Source organism: Lithobates pipiens, unplaced genomic scaffold (assembly GCF_037356315.1).
Source record: "Lithobates pipiens isolate NorthernLeopardFrog02 unplaced genomic scaffold, aLitPip1_a1.2 Scaffold_19, whole genome shotgun sequence".
NCBI classification, from domain to species: domain Eukaryota; kingdom Metazoa; phylum Chordata; class Amphibia; order Anura; family Ranidae; genus Lithobates; species Lithobates pipiens.
In genome coordinates, this window is record NW_027507764.1 from 344,189,464 (window position 1) to 344,207,345 (window position 17,882).

The 17,882-nt window shown below is 43.2% G+C and overlaps 1 protein-coding gene across 3 annotated transcripts in view; it reads left to right on the forward strand.

Moving 5' to 3' along the window:
• FARS2 (phenylalanyl-tRNA synthetase 2, mitochondrial) overlaps nt 1–17,882 on the forward strand; it is a 670,425-nt gene that overhangs the window by 593,005 nt on the left and 59,538 nt on the right. Inside the window, exon 8 of one of the 3 annotated variants that reach the window (XM_077492141.1) lies at nt 17,602–17,707. The exons of the other annotated variants lie outside the window; for them this stretch is intronic. Coding sequence (XP_077348267.1) covers nt 17,602–17,707 — 106 coding nt within the window. The remainder of the gene's footprint in view (nt 1–17,601; nt 17,708–17,882) is intronic. 3 annotated transcript variants of the gene reach the window in all.

A 17,882-nucleotide genomic window follows, 5' to 3' on the forward strand; every position in this document is an offset into this window, starting at 1 on the left:
TATCTTTTCATGTGACAACACTGAAGAAATGACACTTTGCTACAATGTAAAGTAATGAGTTTACAGCGTGTATACCAGTGTAAATTTGCTATCCACTCAAACACAGCCATTAATGTCTAAACCGCTGGCAACAAAAGTGAGTACACCCCTAAGCAAAAATGTCCAAATTGGGTCCAAAGTGTCAATATTTTGTGTGGCCACCATTATTTTCCAGCAATGTCTTATTTACAAAAATGTGAGGGGTGTACCCACTTTTTTTGAGATACTGTATATATAGTGCTTAGCATAATGCAATCACATCCCAACCAAAAATAACACTGCCTGCAGAGTTTAAGTGTTAATGCTTTGCAACTGCCTCTGATCACTTCTATTGAATCTTACCACAAACGCACTGTAAATGCACTGTAAATTCACTGTAAACAAGCCTACAGCATTTACAGTGCATTTAAGGTGTGGTTGCAAAGCATCAAAAGTGATCATTTGCCATTCTAGCCTTGTATAAAGTTAAAAAAACACATCTCACATGGCATTTGAGGAGTGTTTTCTGGCACACTTTGAATTCCTGTACACATCCAAAATGCTTATTAATGCTATAGGTGCATTAATGAGCTTTAGGGCTGTTTTCAAATTCAACACCTGTGTAAAAGATTCCTTAGTATGATCGTTTATCGGGACTTGCATATTCAAGTAGACACATCTAATATTCAAAGCAGTGGAGAAATTAAGCAAAAAGCCCACCTGACCTTCATGTATAATATGCAAAACTACTTTTTTCGGTCTATTCGAAAATATTTTAGCCAAGATTTTAATATCATTAGAAAGTAGAGAGGTGGATCTATATGATTTTAGATATAAGGGTTCTTTATCCTTCTTAGGTATGATCACTATAACTGCCTGATACATTAATGGAGGTCCCAACTTTTTTGACATGTGTAGCTGCCATCAATTTCAAAATAACCTTAATTTTGTTCTTAAAATGGTACACTTTCTCAGTTTAAATGTTATCTATTTCCTATGTTATCTATTTCCTATTGTGAATAAAATATGAGCTTATGAGATTTGAAAATCATTGCATTCTGTTTTTATGTAGAATTTACACAGTGTCCCAACTTCTTTGAAATTTGGATTGTAAAAACACTTGATAGCGCTAATCTGTTTAACCACTTACAGACCTTAAGATTTCCCCTCTTAATGATCAGGCCATTTTTTGTGATACGGCACTGTGTCACTTTAACTGACAATTGTGTCCTTTATCCCACAAATAGAGCTTTCTTTTGGTGGTAGTTGATCACCTGTGCGGTTTTTATTTTTTGTGTGCTAAACAAAAACAGGGAGACAATTTTGAAAAAAAAAATCTTTTTGTACACACACAACTCCCCGTTCTGCCCTCAATCGTGGGTGGCCGGCGACGGTTGCACCTGCAGGCCACGTGCAGCGGGCGTGTGTCTGCTTTGGCTCTTAAAGGGGAAGACGTACCCATATGTCGTTTTGCGGGAATGTGCCACTATGCTGACATATATCAACGTGAGCCTTAAGGGTATCCAAAATTATACAATGGTAGACAGAATAAACGCTGTGAACCAAAAAGGTCTCAGTAGAGTACTCTACAGTAGGTGGCCGCGATATTGTGTCAATCTCGCGGCTTCTATCAGCGAGATTGACACCCTGCGAGCCCCGTCGCGGGAGCCAGCGCCGAGCTGGCTTGCATCGGGAAAGGAAAATTTTTTATTTTCCTTTCCCGATAAGCGACAAGCATCGCTGGACGGGTTAACACCGGTGTGGGGATCCGAATTGGATTCCCGCCAATGCCAGGTACTGTATTTGGTATGGATCCTAAGGGAGAACTCCATGCAAATTAAAAAAAAAACGGCATGGGTTCCCCCTTCGGAGGAATACCAGGCCCTTAGGTCCGGTAGGGATTTTAAGGGGAATCCCCTACACCGAAAAAAACGGCGTGGGGTCCCCCCCAAAATCCATACCAGACCCCTATCCGAGCACGCAGCCCGGCCCCCCTACCCTATGTGAATGAGTATGGGGTACAATGTACACCTACCCATTCACCTGTGAAAAAAAATGTAAAAAAAAACACAACACACCAGGTTTGAAAATAATTTATTGCACTGCTTCGGGCGTCTTCCGTCTTGGGGGGTCTTCTCGCCAGATTCCTCCGCTATCTTCTGCTCTTTTACTAGCGAAGGAGCCCAGCTTTCTTCATCGCCGCCGCCACCCGGGGTCTTGTCCCCCTCTTCAGGTCCTTCTTGCCGGGCCACCGCTTCTTCTTCCAGCTCTTTTACTAGTGGAGGCCCGGTCTTCTGCCGCCGCTGCCACCACCGCCTTCCGTTCTTCTTCTTCTTCTTCTTCTGGAGATGTTGACTCGACGCTCTCTCCGGCCGCAATGCCAGGGATGCGGTGTGCGGCGACTTATATAGGGACAAGGGGCGGGGTCACCAGTTGATGTCACATGGTGACCCTGTCCCCTTATGATGTCACAGTCCTGGTGGATGCTGGGACTGTGACATCATAAGGAGCGGGGTCACCATGTGACATCAACCGGTGACCCCGCCCCTTGTCCCTATATAAGTCACCGCACACCGCGTCCCTGGCATTGTGGCCGGAGGGAGCATCGAGTCAACATCTCCAGAAGAAGAAGAAGAACGGAAGGCGGTGGTGGCAGCGGCGGCGGCGACGACAGAAGACCGGGCCACTGCTAGTAAAAGAGCTGGAAGAAGAAGCGGTGGCCCGGCAAGAAGAACCGAAGAGGGGGACAAGACCCCCGAAGTCTGAAGAAGGGGCCGCGGCGACAGAAGACCGGGCCTCCACTAGTAAAAGAGCTAAAGGAAGAAAGCGGAGGCTCGACAAGAAGAACCGAAGAGGGGGACAAGACCCCCGAAGTCGGAAGAAGACCCCCGGGGGGCAGCTTCAAATTAGAAAGCCGGGCTCCTCCGCTAGTAAAAGAGCAGAAGATAGTGGAGGAGTCCGGCGAGAAGACCCCCCAAGACGGAAGACCCCCGGAGCAGTGCAATAAATTATTTTCAAACCTTGTGTGTTGTGTTTTTTTTTTTTACTTTTTTTTTCACAGGTGAATGGGTAGGGGTACATTGTACCCCATACTCATTCACATAGGGTGGGGGGCCGGTATCCGGGGGCCCCCTTATTAAAGGGGGCTCCCGGATTCTGATAAGCCCCCCGCCCACAGACCCCGACAACCAACGGCCAGGGTTGTCGGGAAGAGGCCCTTGTCCTCATCAACATGGGGCAAGGTGCTTTGGGGTGGGGGGCCGCAGGGCACCCCCTTCCCCCAAAGCACCCACCCCCCCATGTTGAGGGCACGTGGCCTGGTACGGCTCAGGAGGGGGGGCGCTTGCTTGTCCCCATCCCCTTTCCTGACCGGCCGGGCTGTGTGCTCGAATAGGGGTCTGGTATGGATTTTGGGGGGGGGCCCCACGCTGTTTTTTTCAGCGTAGGGGATTCCCCTTAAAATCCCTACCAGACCTAAGGGCCTGGTATGCCCCCGAGAAAGCATGCAGGCTTCATTAGTGAGGCGACATTATCGCAGCTCGCTCGCTACTATAGGAAAATGACATTTTCCTATTGCAGCCAGCACGAGAACCAGCACGACAGGATCGCGCTGTTTAGAGAAGCCTGTCGCTGGGAACCAGCGCGTCAGGATCGCGCTTGAAACACAATATCGGCGGCACCTACTGTACCTCATCAGATCGCAGGAAAAGCACTAACCAAAATGGATAGGGACACCAAGGGGTACAAGGGCCTTTACGCCCCAAAGCTATAGTAACAACTAGAGGAGAGTGGTCTGAAATCCTCTGGGGTTCAGTGGCAATCGCGATAAATTCCGAAGTATTTAAGGCCAGATCTATCTTAGATAACAAATTGTGCATTTTTGAATGACATGTAAAACACAGGTAGTTGGAATGCTTAAAATGCTTTAAATGTATCAGTATCAATTTTGGCCTAAATTTATGAAGAAAGATTACTTGTTTGCAAAATTTTATAACAAATACAAAGAAACTGATTTTTTTGTTTTGTTTTTTCATTTTTGGTCTTTTTTTTTTTTAGCAACAAATGGAAACCCCAGTGGTGATTAAATACCACCAAAAGAAAGCTCTATTTGTGTGAAAAAAATTAAAATAATTGTCATTCAAAGTATGACAACGCTAAAAAGCTGAAAATTGGCCTGGGCGTAAAAGTATCTGGTACTGAAGTGTATAAAGTGCAAAAATAAAACTAGAGCCTGTAAAAACAATCGTGTGGCCTCTATACCCCAAAAAAGGGAAAAAAGGATCAGATTAATAGGGCCCAAAACAGGGCCACACAATATATGATAAATAACATACTGTATTGCACCCCTTGGGAGGAGTAAAAGAACTGTGCTTTGCTCCCACTTACCACCCATGGCTGAGCTGGGTACGCCAAAGAATATTCCAAGTGTAAACATTGTCTTCTTGTCTTCTTCGAAATGGGTTCTATGTTTCTCTACCTCTGGGGAGAAATCAAGAAAGCACATAATTCAAGAGCCACTAAAAAAGTTCTCTGACTTCTTATTTGTATAATTCAGTAATTGTAGAAGGAAAGGTATGCAGGGCTTACCAGAAAACAGCAAACAGATGGGGACCCTGTATGACCCCGCAAAGAGGGGAGATGGATGTTTATTTCCAAATATCTCCAGAATCCAGCATTCTGCAAATTCACACGCTTTAATTACCTCAATTTTCTCAGAGAGGCCTACTATCAACACATTGTTCTGACACAACCTATTCTCAAGGTCTTCTGCTTTTGAGATGTGGACATCAGTTCTGTGCATTACTACTTTTATAACAGTATGGAATGGAGAAAAAGCATCTTCTAAATCACTAACACAGCTTTGAGTGCAGATGGGCTTACTCTCACTTACTCACACTTTCTGCAAGTTATGGAGGATCAAGGAGACACCTATAGCTTGCCTGGAAAGTGTAGATATGGATGCAATGCCCTGCTGATCATCACCAAACACATCTATTAATGTGGGTTCAGCACCCCCCCTCTTTCCCCATCTCTTCTAGGAACAGCAGTAGCTGAAGCTGTACTCACAACAACCTGTACACCTCCAGTCTCTGTTCTAAATGCTCTCTGCCTGTACAGTAGTAGCAGAGTCGACCACTTCAGCTGGTGACAAGAATCTGGCTGTAGGATTAATTTTCCTGGGCTATGAGCGGCCTCTCATGTCTCAAACCACTCCAAGTAAGTGGCCGCCAACTTCTTTGTTTTCTCCCTGGTGGATCTAGCTGGATGGGAAAACGGTGTTTGTTGTTGCCAGCACTGTCATGGATCACTGCCCCCTGCTGTTTCCTTTTGCCAAATTTTTATAATAACAAGAAGCCAAGGGAGGGAGAGAGAAAAACATTTTTAAAAGATGGTAAGCAGGAACTCAGCTACCCGCTTCCTCTCACATGCATGGCAGCCACGCCCACTGAAAGGCTTACCACCACTTACTTTTAGGATTTTTAATGCATGAACTTAATTTTTGAACTGTCTTTATTTTGGCTCCTTAATTTCTTCTTAAACTGAATAAACACTAAGAATTTCTTATAGTGAAATGTTAGTGAAACAATCGCTTCCAGGTAGCGTCTCTCCTTGTGGAATGTTTTGGTTTCCATTAATTTTGCATTTTGATTGAATTTACATCACTGCCTTATGACGCAAGTACTTCAGTGTTAAACTTTTATACCAAAACCATGTTTCTCCACAGCTAATTTAATCAGAGTTTGCTGACTGGGTCACCCTGTAGTGGTTTTATATTAACTGTGGGGAATCTGTGTATAATTATTAAAACAGGTAACAGGTCTCATCATTAATCTACTTCAGGAACTGCATGGTGCAATTCTAACAGACAGCTTAAGTAGAATAATTTCTATCCCAGCCAGCAAAATCTCTGCCATAAAAAGTGCCGCATCACATATCTCTCTGCAGCCTCTCTGTCTAGATCAGTGATGGCGACTTCTCCGCTAATTTGGTACCCAAGCTATTGCCAGGAAAAACAAAACCACCCCATCAGCTGGTGTGATTCAATATACATTGGATGTAACAGCCTCCTGTTCCTACTGTATTGAACTTTATTGTAATTGTACACCTCTACATTGTAAAGCACAGCGCAAACTGTTGGCACTATATAAATGCTGTATAATAGTAATAATAATAATACATTCATCTATACACAAACAAGGAACAAAGCACCCCAAAAGATGCCAGCCATAAACAGAAAGGGGGTAAGTTCAACCATTTGATGGATCTGCTGCGGCAAGCTTCATGTAGTAGATGACGTAATGCTGCAGCAGTGCACTTTCTCACCTGTCACTGTGCATATACACTGCTCTGCCTTGAGCCTCATAGTTACATCTGAAGCCTAGTACACACTATTATTTATTTTCTTACATCAGGGGACATCGAGCCATAGTAGTTACTATGTGGGTATATATGGGCCACGACAGATGATGGACACTGGTACGCCCTTGAGGCAAGACGTGTACTCCCCTATATAACCCCTCCCATTACTGGGAGTCCTCAGTTTTTGCGCCAGTGTCTAAGGTGTTGGTCACGAGTAAAGATGTGCTGTGCTGAGCTCTACTGGAAGCAATCCTTGCTGGGGCTAGCCATGCTGACCGGATCCGTTCTGGGTGAAAATTGGGTCTTTATCTCTGATGAAACCCTGCTGCGAGGAAAAGGTAAGGGAGATTTTCACAGGAATTTCTCCTTCTATGTATAATGTTGTCTTGCCTATGTGTCACCACTGGGGGCTGTATTGAGCACTCACTGTCCTGAAGCTGGAAACAGCACAGAAGCCTTCATTCTCCTCTCCTCGGGCCGCAACAGATCCTCCAGTAAGAAGGGGGTCTGGTCTCCTCCTGTGCCCCCAATATTGTTTTTTTTTCCCTTTGGGGGATAGGATGCCAAAGCAGTTGCCTTTTTTAAAAAAAAAAGAGGGGGGTAGACTACGTCCGCTCAGTGGAGGATTTACCCCCCGCCATGTCTGCAGACGCCGCTTGCACAGGAAAGCACTTTCATTTGAAAAGAAAGGGGGGGCTGTATTCCACACGTGGGGGGCGTAGCTAATGGCGTCAGATGCCAGCCACATGTGCAGGAAGTGATTTAGGCACTGTGTGTATAGCTGCTGCCTGGCTGTGGAGGGACAGAGCAAGAGGTTGGCTGGATCAAGTTTGGTGACACAGGCATTTCCCTTTGATACATTGTACTGTAAAGAGGCTAGGATTAATAGCAGCTATTGTGCTGTGCTATAGCCTAGCAGTGTACATTCTTTTGCTGGTAGTGCCTCTGCTTTGTGCTTAAAGCTATGAGTGGCAAAGGGACCAGGAACTCCTCTAAGGGTTCTAAAGGGTCAGTGGTTACACAACAAACTAAAACCGTTTCCAAAAGAATGTTATCCTCTTCTGAGAGTGATGCGGCCAGTCAGAATGAGACATCAGGGGAAACTTTAGTTGCAGTCAGGCTAGACACTTCAGCCCCTGAGTATGTCACACAAGAGGTTTTGTCTTCTACCATTGCTGGTTTGGAAAAGAAGATTGATGCTATTTTATCCCTCCATAGTGAGGTCAAACGTAGCAGATAAACAATATTATCCTCCTAAGAGATTCTCCACACTTTATCCTATGGAAGAGGACTTCTATAAGAAATGGGAGTTCCAGCGATTGATGCTGCGATTGCCTCAGTGAATAAGAATCTCACATGTCTGGTGGATAATGCGCTAATGTTAAAGGATCCAACAGATAAAAAGTTGGAACTTCTTTCTAAAAGCCATATGGCTTTAGCAAGTTCAGTAGTGCAGCCGCTTCTTGCCGCGATTGGCGTATCCCAGTCCATTAAGGAACAGTTTGAGGAGATGCTTAAAGTTCTGCCTGATGAACAGGCCCAACAGTGCGTAGTAGATGCTATGAGAGATTCTATCATTCAAATCTCACGGCTTATGCTTGGACTAGTGCATTTTCGCCGAGTTCTATGGCTGAAAAGTTGGTCAGCCGAAGCACCATGTAAAAAGCTCTTAGCCAGTTTCCCTTTTCATGGTGATTAGCTATTTGGAGATGATTTGGATAAATACCTACAAAAGATCTCTAATGACAAAAGCTCTCTTTTACCAGTAAAGAAGAAATTCAAACATTTCTCCTTTAAGCATGCTTCCTCTCCTGTACCAGGGGCATCAGCCTCTAGGCAGTCTCAATGGCCTCAACCATCAGGTTCAAGGGGAAAACCCCAAGGGCAGCACCAAGGTCAGAAGAAATCTTGGGGCAGAAAGCCCACAAAACAGAATTCTAAAGCCTCTTTATGAAGGGGCGCCCCCACTCGCTCGGGTGGGGGGAAGGCTCCTGCAATTCTCAAGGATCTGGCTGGAACAATGTCGAGACAGATGGGTGGCTTCTGCTGTTTCTCTAGGTTACAAACTAGAGTTCCGAGATTTTCTGTCTCGGTTTCTAAGGTCAAATGTTCCCAAGGACCCAGAGAAAAAGAAGGCTCTCCTACTAGCGCTGGATCATCTATTATCCCAGTCGGTGATATCAGAGGTTCCCTTAGAGGAACAGGGCACAGCTTTTTATTCAACGGAGAAGTAAGACCTATTCTAGATCTCAAAGATCTGAATCAGCACTTGAACATCCGATCCTTTCACATGGAGTCAATCCGGTCGGTTGTTGCCATCCTCCAAGGAGGGGTGTTTTTGGCTTCTATCGATATCAAAGATGCATATCACCACGTGCCAATATTTCACGCTCACCAGAAATTTCTGCGCTTCGAAATGGAAAATCATCATCATCATCATTGTGGCCCTGCCATTCAGTCTAACCACAGCACCGCTATTTTTGTTCTCAAAAATTCTGGCACCTCCTCTAGCCAGATTAAGGGCTCAAGTCATAACGGTCCTAGCCTACTTAGACGATCTTCTTTTATTAGATCATTCAATTTCAGGTCTAAACCACAGTCTGGTCACAACTGTAAACTACCTGGAATCTCTAGGCTGGATTCTCAACCTAGAAAAATCTTCCTTAAAACCATCAAGGAGATTACAGTACGTAGGTCTGGTCATAGATATCATACAGAAAAAGGTATTTCTACCCCAGTCTAGAATCCGTTCCATTATAGAGCTAATTCAACTCATCAAAGAAAAGGCCTTCCATTCAGTTGTGCATGAGATTGTTGGGGAAAATGGTGGCCTCCTTCAAGGCTATCCCTTACGTGCAGTTTCATTCAAGACTGCTACAAAACACAATCCTGTCAGCCTGGAACAAAAAGGTCCAGGCCTTAGATTTTCTAATACGTCTGGCTCCCGACATGTGTCAGAGCCTAAATTGGTGGTTGGTATCCCGCAACCTCCAAAAGGGGAAATCGTTTCTACCAGTCTCCTGAAAAGTGATGACAATGGATGGCAGCCTTCTAGGCTTGGGAGCAGTCCTGGAAGAGGATTCTGTACAGGGGAGATAGTCCAAGTTGGAAAGGACCTTGCCTATCAACATTTTGGAGATTCGGGCAGTTGGTCTGGTTCTAAAGTCCTGGACAGTCAGACTGAGGGACTGTCCTGTCAGGATTCAGTCTGACAATGCCACGGCTGTGGCTTACATCAATCACCAGGGGGGCACGAGGAGTCGTGCAGCCCAAAAAGAAGTGAATCATGTTCTGACTTGGGCAGAACACAACGTCCCTTGCCTACCGGCAATATTCATTCTGGGAATAGAAAATTGGCAGGCGTACTACTTGAGTCGCCAACAATTATTTACGGGGGAATGGTCTCTTCACCCCAACATCTTCCTAACAATATGTCAGAGGTGGGGTACACCGGACATGGACCTGTTCTCCAGATTCAACAACAAGGTCGACAACTTTGTGTCGAGAACAAGGGCTCCGCTAGCTTGCGGAACAGATGCATTAGTCTTCCCATGGGATCAGTTTTCTCTGATCTATGCCTTTCCTCCAGTTCTGCTACTTCCACGTCTACGCAAGATCAAGCAGGAACAAAAGGATGTGATTCTGGTGGCCCCAGCATAGCCCAGAAGATCTTGGTTTGCCGAGATCATAAAGATGGCAGGAGGAGTCCCTTGGACTCAGCGATTATGGCCAGACCTTCTCGCACAAGGTCCGGTATTCCATCCTACCTTACAGTCGCTAAATTTAACGGTTTGGCTATTGAGACCCACATTCTAAAGGATCGTGGGTTGTCTCCTTCAGTAGTGTCTACCTTGATTAATGCCAGGAAGCCGGCTTCAAGAGTCATTTACTATAGAGTCTGGAAGGCATATGTTTCCTGGTGTGGATCCAGGGGTTGGCACCCCAGGAAATATGTCAGGTTGATTTCCTGCAAATGGGATTAGAAATGAAGCTGGCCTTGAGCCAGATCTCGGCCTTGTCAATATTTTTTCAACGGCCTCTGGCTTCTCACTCTTTAGTGCGTAGCTTTGTTCAGGGGGTAACACGGTTCAATCCCCTTATTAAGACACCTCTAAATCCTTGGTATTTAAACTTGATCTTATCGGATTTGCAGAAACAGCCTTTTGAACCTTTACGTGGAATTCCCTTGGTTCTTTTGACTAGAAAGATAGTCTTTCTGGTTGCCATTTCTTCTGCTAGAAGAGTATCAGAACTAGTGGTCTTGTAAAGGGCCATATCTGATCACGCATAAGGATAAAGTAGTGTTACATCCTCATCCTGAATTCCTACCAAAGGTGGTGACAGGTTTTCACTTAAACCAAGATATTGCTCTTCCTTCTTTCTTCCCAGAGCCTTGATCTAGGGAAGAGAAGGCACTACATTCTCTTGATGTAGTGAGAGCGGTCAGAGTGTATTTAAAGGCGACCGCTCAGGTTCGTAGAACAGATGTTTAATTCATACTGCCAGATCGTCCAAAAAAGAGGACAGGCAGTGTCAAAATCCACTATTTCCAAGTGGATTTGTCAAGTCATTATTCAGCCTTATGGTTTAAAGAAGAAAATTCCTCCTTTTCATGTTACAGCACATTCAACCAGGGAGATTAGTGCCTCTTGGGCAATGCATCATCAGGCCTCTATGGCTCAGAGCTGTAAGGCCGCAGCTTGGTCTTCAGTTCATACGTTTACCAGATTTTATCAAATCGATGTTAAAGGTCATGAGGATATTGCCTTCATGCGCAGTGTACTGCAGCCTGCAGTATGAGTCTTCTGGCCTCCTTTTTTTGTTGTGTCTCCCTCCCTTCAGTTGCCATTGCTATGGGACATCCCACATAGTAATTACTATGGCTCGGTGTCCCCTGATGTAAGAAAAGAAAGCAGGATTTTTAAAACAGCTTACCTGTAAAATGCTTTTCTTTGATGTACATCAGGGGACACAGAGGGCCCTCCCTTCTTATTATACACTTGTATTGCTTGGCTACAAAACTAAGGACTCCCAGTAATGGGAGGGGTTATATAGGGGAGTACACGTCTTGCCTTAGGGGCGTGCCAGTGTCAATCACCTGTCGGTGGCCCATATAAATTCACATAATAACTACTATGGCTCTGTGTCCCCTGATGTACATCAAAGAAAAGGATTTTACAGGTTAGCTGTTTTAAAAATCCTGTTTTTTTTTTCCTTTAACCTAGTGGGATATTATTTTTTGCATTTAATCCCCCCCCCCCCCCATCCCCTGCCAGAACACATCGTGATGGGATGCCGATTGGCAGACATTTTTCGGTCATGACTCCTCGACAGAAGCTGGGAGAATGGCCGGCTTCTGTTGGACTAGCTGCCATATACAGGGGCCGAATGTCGTTGTAAGCCCAGACCCACAAGTGATGGAATCAGTTTTCCATATATACTTTGAGTGGAATGCAATTAAAAGTTTTATTTTTATTATATTTCATGTGTACTTTGAACTTCTGTATTTATGTTCCCTTTATTTCCACTTACAGATTGTCATAGTTTTCTTAATCTGCTGTCTAGAATAATAAATCTTACTGGAAAGTATGAAAATGAACAGTCTTTTGTGACATATAACCTTAATAAGTATTTGATAAAATACTGCTCACAAAGAGAATTTTACTAATCCTCTTGATATACATGCCTGTGAGTATTTCATTATTACTTTTAGGAATGCATAAAACCCCATGGCTACATTTAATATATGATCTGATATTTACTGCAGTTTGCAAGGGCATGAAATGATTCTTAATTACATCTTGCTCACAAAAATTACATAGATTTTATGTGTTTCGAAATGGTATTTTTCAGATCTTTTAAAAGAGCCTCCCTGCAGTTAAAAACTCCCTTATCAGCGTATTTATATATCCAAAATGTCCAAGTGTGCTCCACAATGATAATATAACTTGGATCATTAGAAATCATTTAGCATCTATATTATATGCCATGTCACGCAACCCTGGAGCATGTTAATAGATGCCATCATAAAATCTGTGCTAATAGACCGTTGTGTCAGAGCTGCTGGTTTTTAAATTGCTTTTTTATTTTGCCTGTTTGCCATTTTCTTGACCTTCACAATACTAGACTGCTAAAGGTACACTTGAGTCAGAAGGGAAAAAAAGCCTTCAGATACTTATAGGAAACACAGCCTTCCAGCTTAGGGCTTCATAGCTGTAGTTCACCTGTCTACTCCCTTTTGTTGGTTAACTGGTGAGCTGGGAACTTCTGGCCCCTTACTGGCTTTCCTGTACAGAAAGTATTTTAGCCCTCATGCACACTGGACACATTTGCAGCTGCTTCTGGGGGCACCAGGCTCCCCCCCCCCCCCCACCTTTAAACCCCCCTGCATGTTTTCCTGTGTGCCTATGCACACATAGGCTATTAACAGCGTTTAGTGGCAGACGATTTTAGAGGCAGAAAAAAAAAATTGCCAGTGCATTCAGGGGGCAACAGCATTTTAGCAGGAAAAGCTCTAGAAGCTAGACATGTTTAACACTTGAACATTCATTTCACCGGCCAGAAGAAATATTTCTTCTGGTCAGTGAAATTAATTAACACCCAAACGCTTGACGCCTGCAAACATGCCTAAATGCCATCAGGTGTTTTTTCTGCCAAAGCGTTATATAGTTGTCAATTGGATCAAAACATGCTTAGGAGTGTTTTTCAGGGATGCAAGTGCATGCATTTTTGGTTTACTTTGTAGGAAATGCACGTTCACTGGTGAAAATGAATGCAACTCAACATGCACACTGATGTTTGTACAAATACATAAACAGAACTACAGAAATGCTTAACAATCTCAATACAGTGCATTTTCACCCCCTTCCTGCCCAAGCCATTTTTCAGCTTTCAGCAATATCACACTTTGAATGACAATTGCACGGTCATACAACACTATGCCCAGATGAAATTGTTATCATTTTGTTCCCACAAATAGAGCTTTCTTTTGGTGGTATTTGATCACCTCTGTGTTAATTTTTTGCGCTATACAACAAAAGAAGAGTGACAAGTTTTAAAAATATTTTTTTTTTTACATTTTGCTATAATAAATATCCAATTTTTTTTTTCCTCAGTTTAGGCCGATACATATTCTTCTGCATATTTTTGGTAAAAAAAATCGCAATAAGCGTATATTGATTGGTTTGCGCAAAAGTTATAGTGCCTACAAAATAGAGGATAGATTTATAGCATTTTTATTATTTTTTTTTAACTAGTAATGCGATATTGCGGCAGACATATCGGACACTTTTGACACATTTTTGGGACCATTCACATTTATACAGCGATCCGTGCTATAAAAATGCATTGATTACTGTATAAATGTGACTGGCGGGGAAGGGGTTAACACTAGGGGGTCATCAAGGGGTTAATATGTTCCCTGGGAGTGATTCTAACTGTAGGGGGAGGGGATTTACAAGGGGAGGAGACCGATCAGTGTTTCTCTGTACTGAGAACACACCATCGGTCTCCTCTCCTCTGACAGGACTGTGGATCTGTGTGTTTACACACACAGATCCAAGGTCCTGCTGTGTTACCGGGCAATCGTGGGTGCCCGGCGGACATTGCGGCCTCCAGGCACGCGCAACGAGTCCCCAGTGACAAGGCGAGCTCACACGCGCGTGCGCCCTCTGGTGGGCCGGAAAGGCGAGGGCGTCATATGACGCCCTCCCACAACGAGAGTGCCGCCTAGCCGTCAATTGAAAGCCAGCGGTCGGCAAGCAGTTAAAGATGAAAGTAAGTTTGAGTATAGTATGAAAAAAGTGGGAAAGCAAAATGTATCTTCAGTAAGAACCACATGCCAAAGTGATATAATTCAAACATATACAGTAAGCAGCTTATTGTGTATGCTTTTCCTGTAAAAGTGGAATTTGGTCCAGCCCTCTCATGCCTCCTTTTAAGGGAGACTTAAAATGACCCATGTCATTCCAATCTAACCGTACCTGTTCACAGAAGCTGTTGTACTTCTTTTTTGCTCTCTCCTGTCACAGCTCTCTAAAAAATCCATGGATAGCACCAATATAAACTGTGTAAAAATCCACTGAATATTGTTTTACAGTTCCTTGACCTTAGAACAGTGTTCCTCAACCTTTTTTCAGTCAAGGCACCCTTTAAAATTGTAGACAATCTCAAGGCACCCTTTAAAATATAGATAATTTCAAGGCACCCTTTAAAATTATAGACAGTCTCAAGGCACCTCCTTCTAAAATGTAAAAAATTGTTCTAATGCCGCAAACACACGATCTGACTTTCTGGCAGACTTGGTCCGGTGGACCGGAGTCGGACAATTCGATCGTGTGTGGGATCCAGTGGACTTTTTTTTCCCAAAAGTCTGAGGGACCTAGAAATAAAACATGTTTCAAATCTATCCGACGGACTAAAAATCAGGGAAACAGTTCATCTGTGTGCTAGTCTGACGGACCAAATACGACGCAAGGGCAGCTGTTGGCTACTGGCTATTGAACTTCCTTGTTTAGTCCCGTTTACATCAAATTCAAAATGAACGGACTTTCGAACAGACTTAGTCCGATCGTGTGTGGCCAAGTCTGTTTCCTTCAGAAAGTCCGTCGGACCTCTGCCGAAAGTCCGCTGGGAAGACCGTTGGACCTAGTCTGACGAAAAGTCCGGTCGTGTGTACGTGGCATAATAGATTTACATAATACCACAGCATCGACACACGTAGGATACCCACCATTTGAGGTGATTTATTCTTCCAAAGCATATACACATTTACACACTGGTATTCCTGTATTTTCCCTCTCCCTCAGTTTCTCTTCATTACTCAGCTAATGTGACCCCAGTGTTGATGGGGAGGGGCAGGGGAGGGATCCACCAAAGATGTGTGCAGGAGTTCAACACCCTTCTTATCAACACTGGTGACATAGTGATGGTTGTTAGGACGCCGGTGGCTGGAATGTTGAAATGGTGCACAATAAAAACCTGTGGCTTTGTGTAAGGCTGGCTTGCATACATTCTTGGACAGATTTTAGGCACCAAGGCACCCGTAAAAAAACCTCAAGGCACCCTTATTGAAAAAGGCTGCCTTAGACAATAGACCAAAAACTTGTTCGAGCCAATAATGAAACAAAGATGATGTCACTGTATCCAGAGGAAGGAGCTAAAACAACTTCTATGCACAAGTACTGTTAGATGGAATAGCAAGAGGAATGGCATTTTGATTATGGAGAAAGAAAAAAACTTTACTTTTGAAGTAAAGATATTAGCATACATGTCTGGACCTATTGATCATTTTGACACAATGTTTTCGCTTAAGGTAACCTCTACATTCTTTTGTATGTAAAGGAAAAATTATTCAGTGAAAATCCATATGCTGTTAGAAGACAGATAGGGACAGATAGCAAGGTGAGAAATGTGTCCCTGCCATCTCTTGAAGGCACTATCTGAGACAGATTTGCTACCCTTTCCCTTGAAGGGTCTTAGCCCACTAATATCTGACTTTTGTTTCCTATGAGGCTTTAATAATAATACACATAATTTAATACACCTGCTGATGCTACTACTATTACTCTTTTAAAATCATTAACCACTTCACGCAAATCGCTGTACCCCTACGTCGGGTATTTTGATGCTAAATACCGTTGTTACTGCGCTAGTTTTTATCCCCCCCCCTTTGCGCTCCAGTCGTCTCCGCCGCTACCACGGGCTCCAGTAAGATGATTGCGTCCAGTTCCCTCACTGCCTGGATGCCGAGTGAGGTGAAAATAACCCCCGCACGGCTCCATAGCATTGGAGGGCGGAAGCAACATCAGGAGAATTTTTTTTTTTTTTTCAAATGACTTTTTTTCTTTTTCTTTGCATTTTAGTGTAAATATGAGATCTGAGGTCTTTTTGACCCCAGGTATCATATTTAAGAGGTCCTGTCATGCTTTTTTTTTTCTATTAAAGGGGATGTTTACATTAATACAAGTGACCCAATTTATTTTATTTTTTTAAAGGACAGTGTCAAAATAAAAAAAAGTAAAATATATAAGAAAAATAAAATTTAAAGCACCCTGTCCCGGCGTTAAACGTCACCTATGGAGATTTTTAAGGGTAAAAGTTTGTCGCCATTCCACGAGCGGGCGCAATTTTGAAGCATAACATGTTGGGTATCAATTTACTCGGCCTAACATTATCTTTCACAATATGAAATTTTTTTTTTATTTTTTTCCCAAAAAATGTGAGCTTGCAAGACCGCTGTGCAAATACAGTGTGACAGAAAGTATTGCAACGGCCGCCATTTTATTCTCTTGGGTGTTAGCAAAAAAAATATATAATGTTTGGGGGTTCTAAGTAATTTTTTGGCAAAAAAAATGATTTTAACTTGTAAACACCGCGTCTGAAAAATAGGCCCAGTCCTTAAGTGGTTAAAGCAGAACTCTAGACTACGAAATAAAAATACAATATACATGAATTGTCTTATCTGTCAAAAGCAAAACCCTGTTTTGTCCTGAGTTCAGCCAGCAAAGCCAGGAACATTAGCACATTGATGAGGTCATCCCTATTCTCAGGACTGTGCAATGTACAGACCATTTTTGATTGTCTAAGCCCTTGTACACACGGTCGGAGATTCCGACAACCAAATCCATCGGATTTTGTCCGAAACTGTTGCATACACACGGTCGGACAAAGTTGTTGGAAAATCCGACGTGATTACGTTATTTAATTACGACGGGACTACGTTCACGTTAGTAGCCAATAGCTTTGGTGTAGGAATTTGATCTGAGCATGCGTGGCACTTTGTCCGATCGGAATTCTCTACACATAATCGGAGTATGTCCGATCGGAGCATTTTGTCTGAAAATTTTACCAACAAGTTGGAAAACTTGGTCCGTCGGATACTCCGACGGAAACAGTCCGATGTAGACCACACACAGTCGGAATATCCGACAAAACGGTCCGATCGGACACATTCAGTAGGAATCTCAGACAGTGTGTACAAGGGCTTAGAGTGCTGATCATAGCTCTTCCAGTGTGCCAACTATTAGAAGAAGCTAAAGTAAATACAGAAATGTGATAGATATATATATATATATATATATATATATATATATATATATATATATATATATATACAGCCTCTTTTTAAAATAACATTTAATGGTTTCAATTGGTGTGTGTGTGTGTGTGTTTGCTTCGAGTACATTTTTAAGGTGCAATTCCATTCTGACATTTTTTCCATAGCTGCTTAGTTTTCCCAGAGCATGAAGCCTTTAGATATTTTGGGACAGAGTACAGAGCAGAGCTGATGATGAGACTTTTCTGGCTGGAGTTCTCCTCTAAAACTGCTGTATGTATTTTATTTATTATTTGTAATACTTGTTACAACTTTGTACCTATAGCACAAGGGATAAATTAAGAAATTCTTTATCCAACAGCCCCAAACCTTTTTTATGGTCCACCATTGGGTGTGCAATATATCCATGATACAATTTGAATTTTGGCTTTCCCATTTCAAGTAGTAA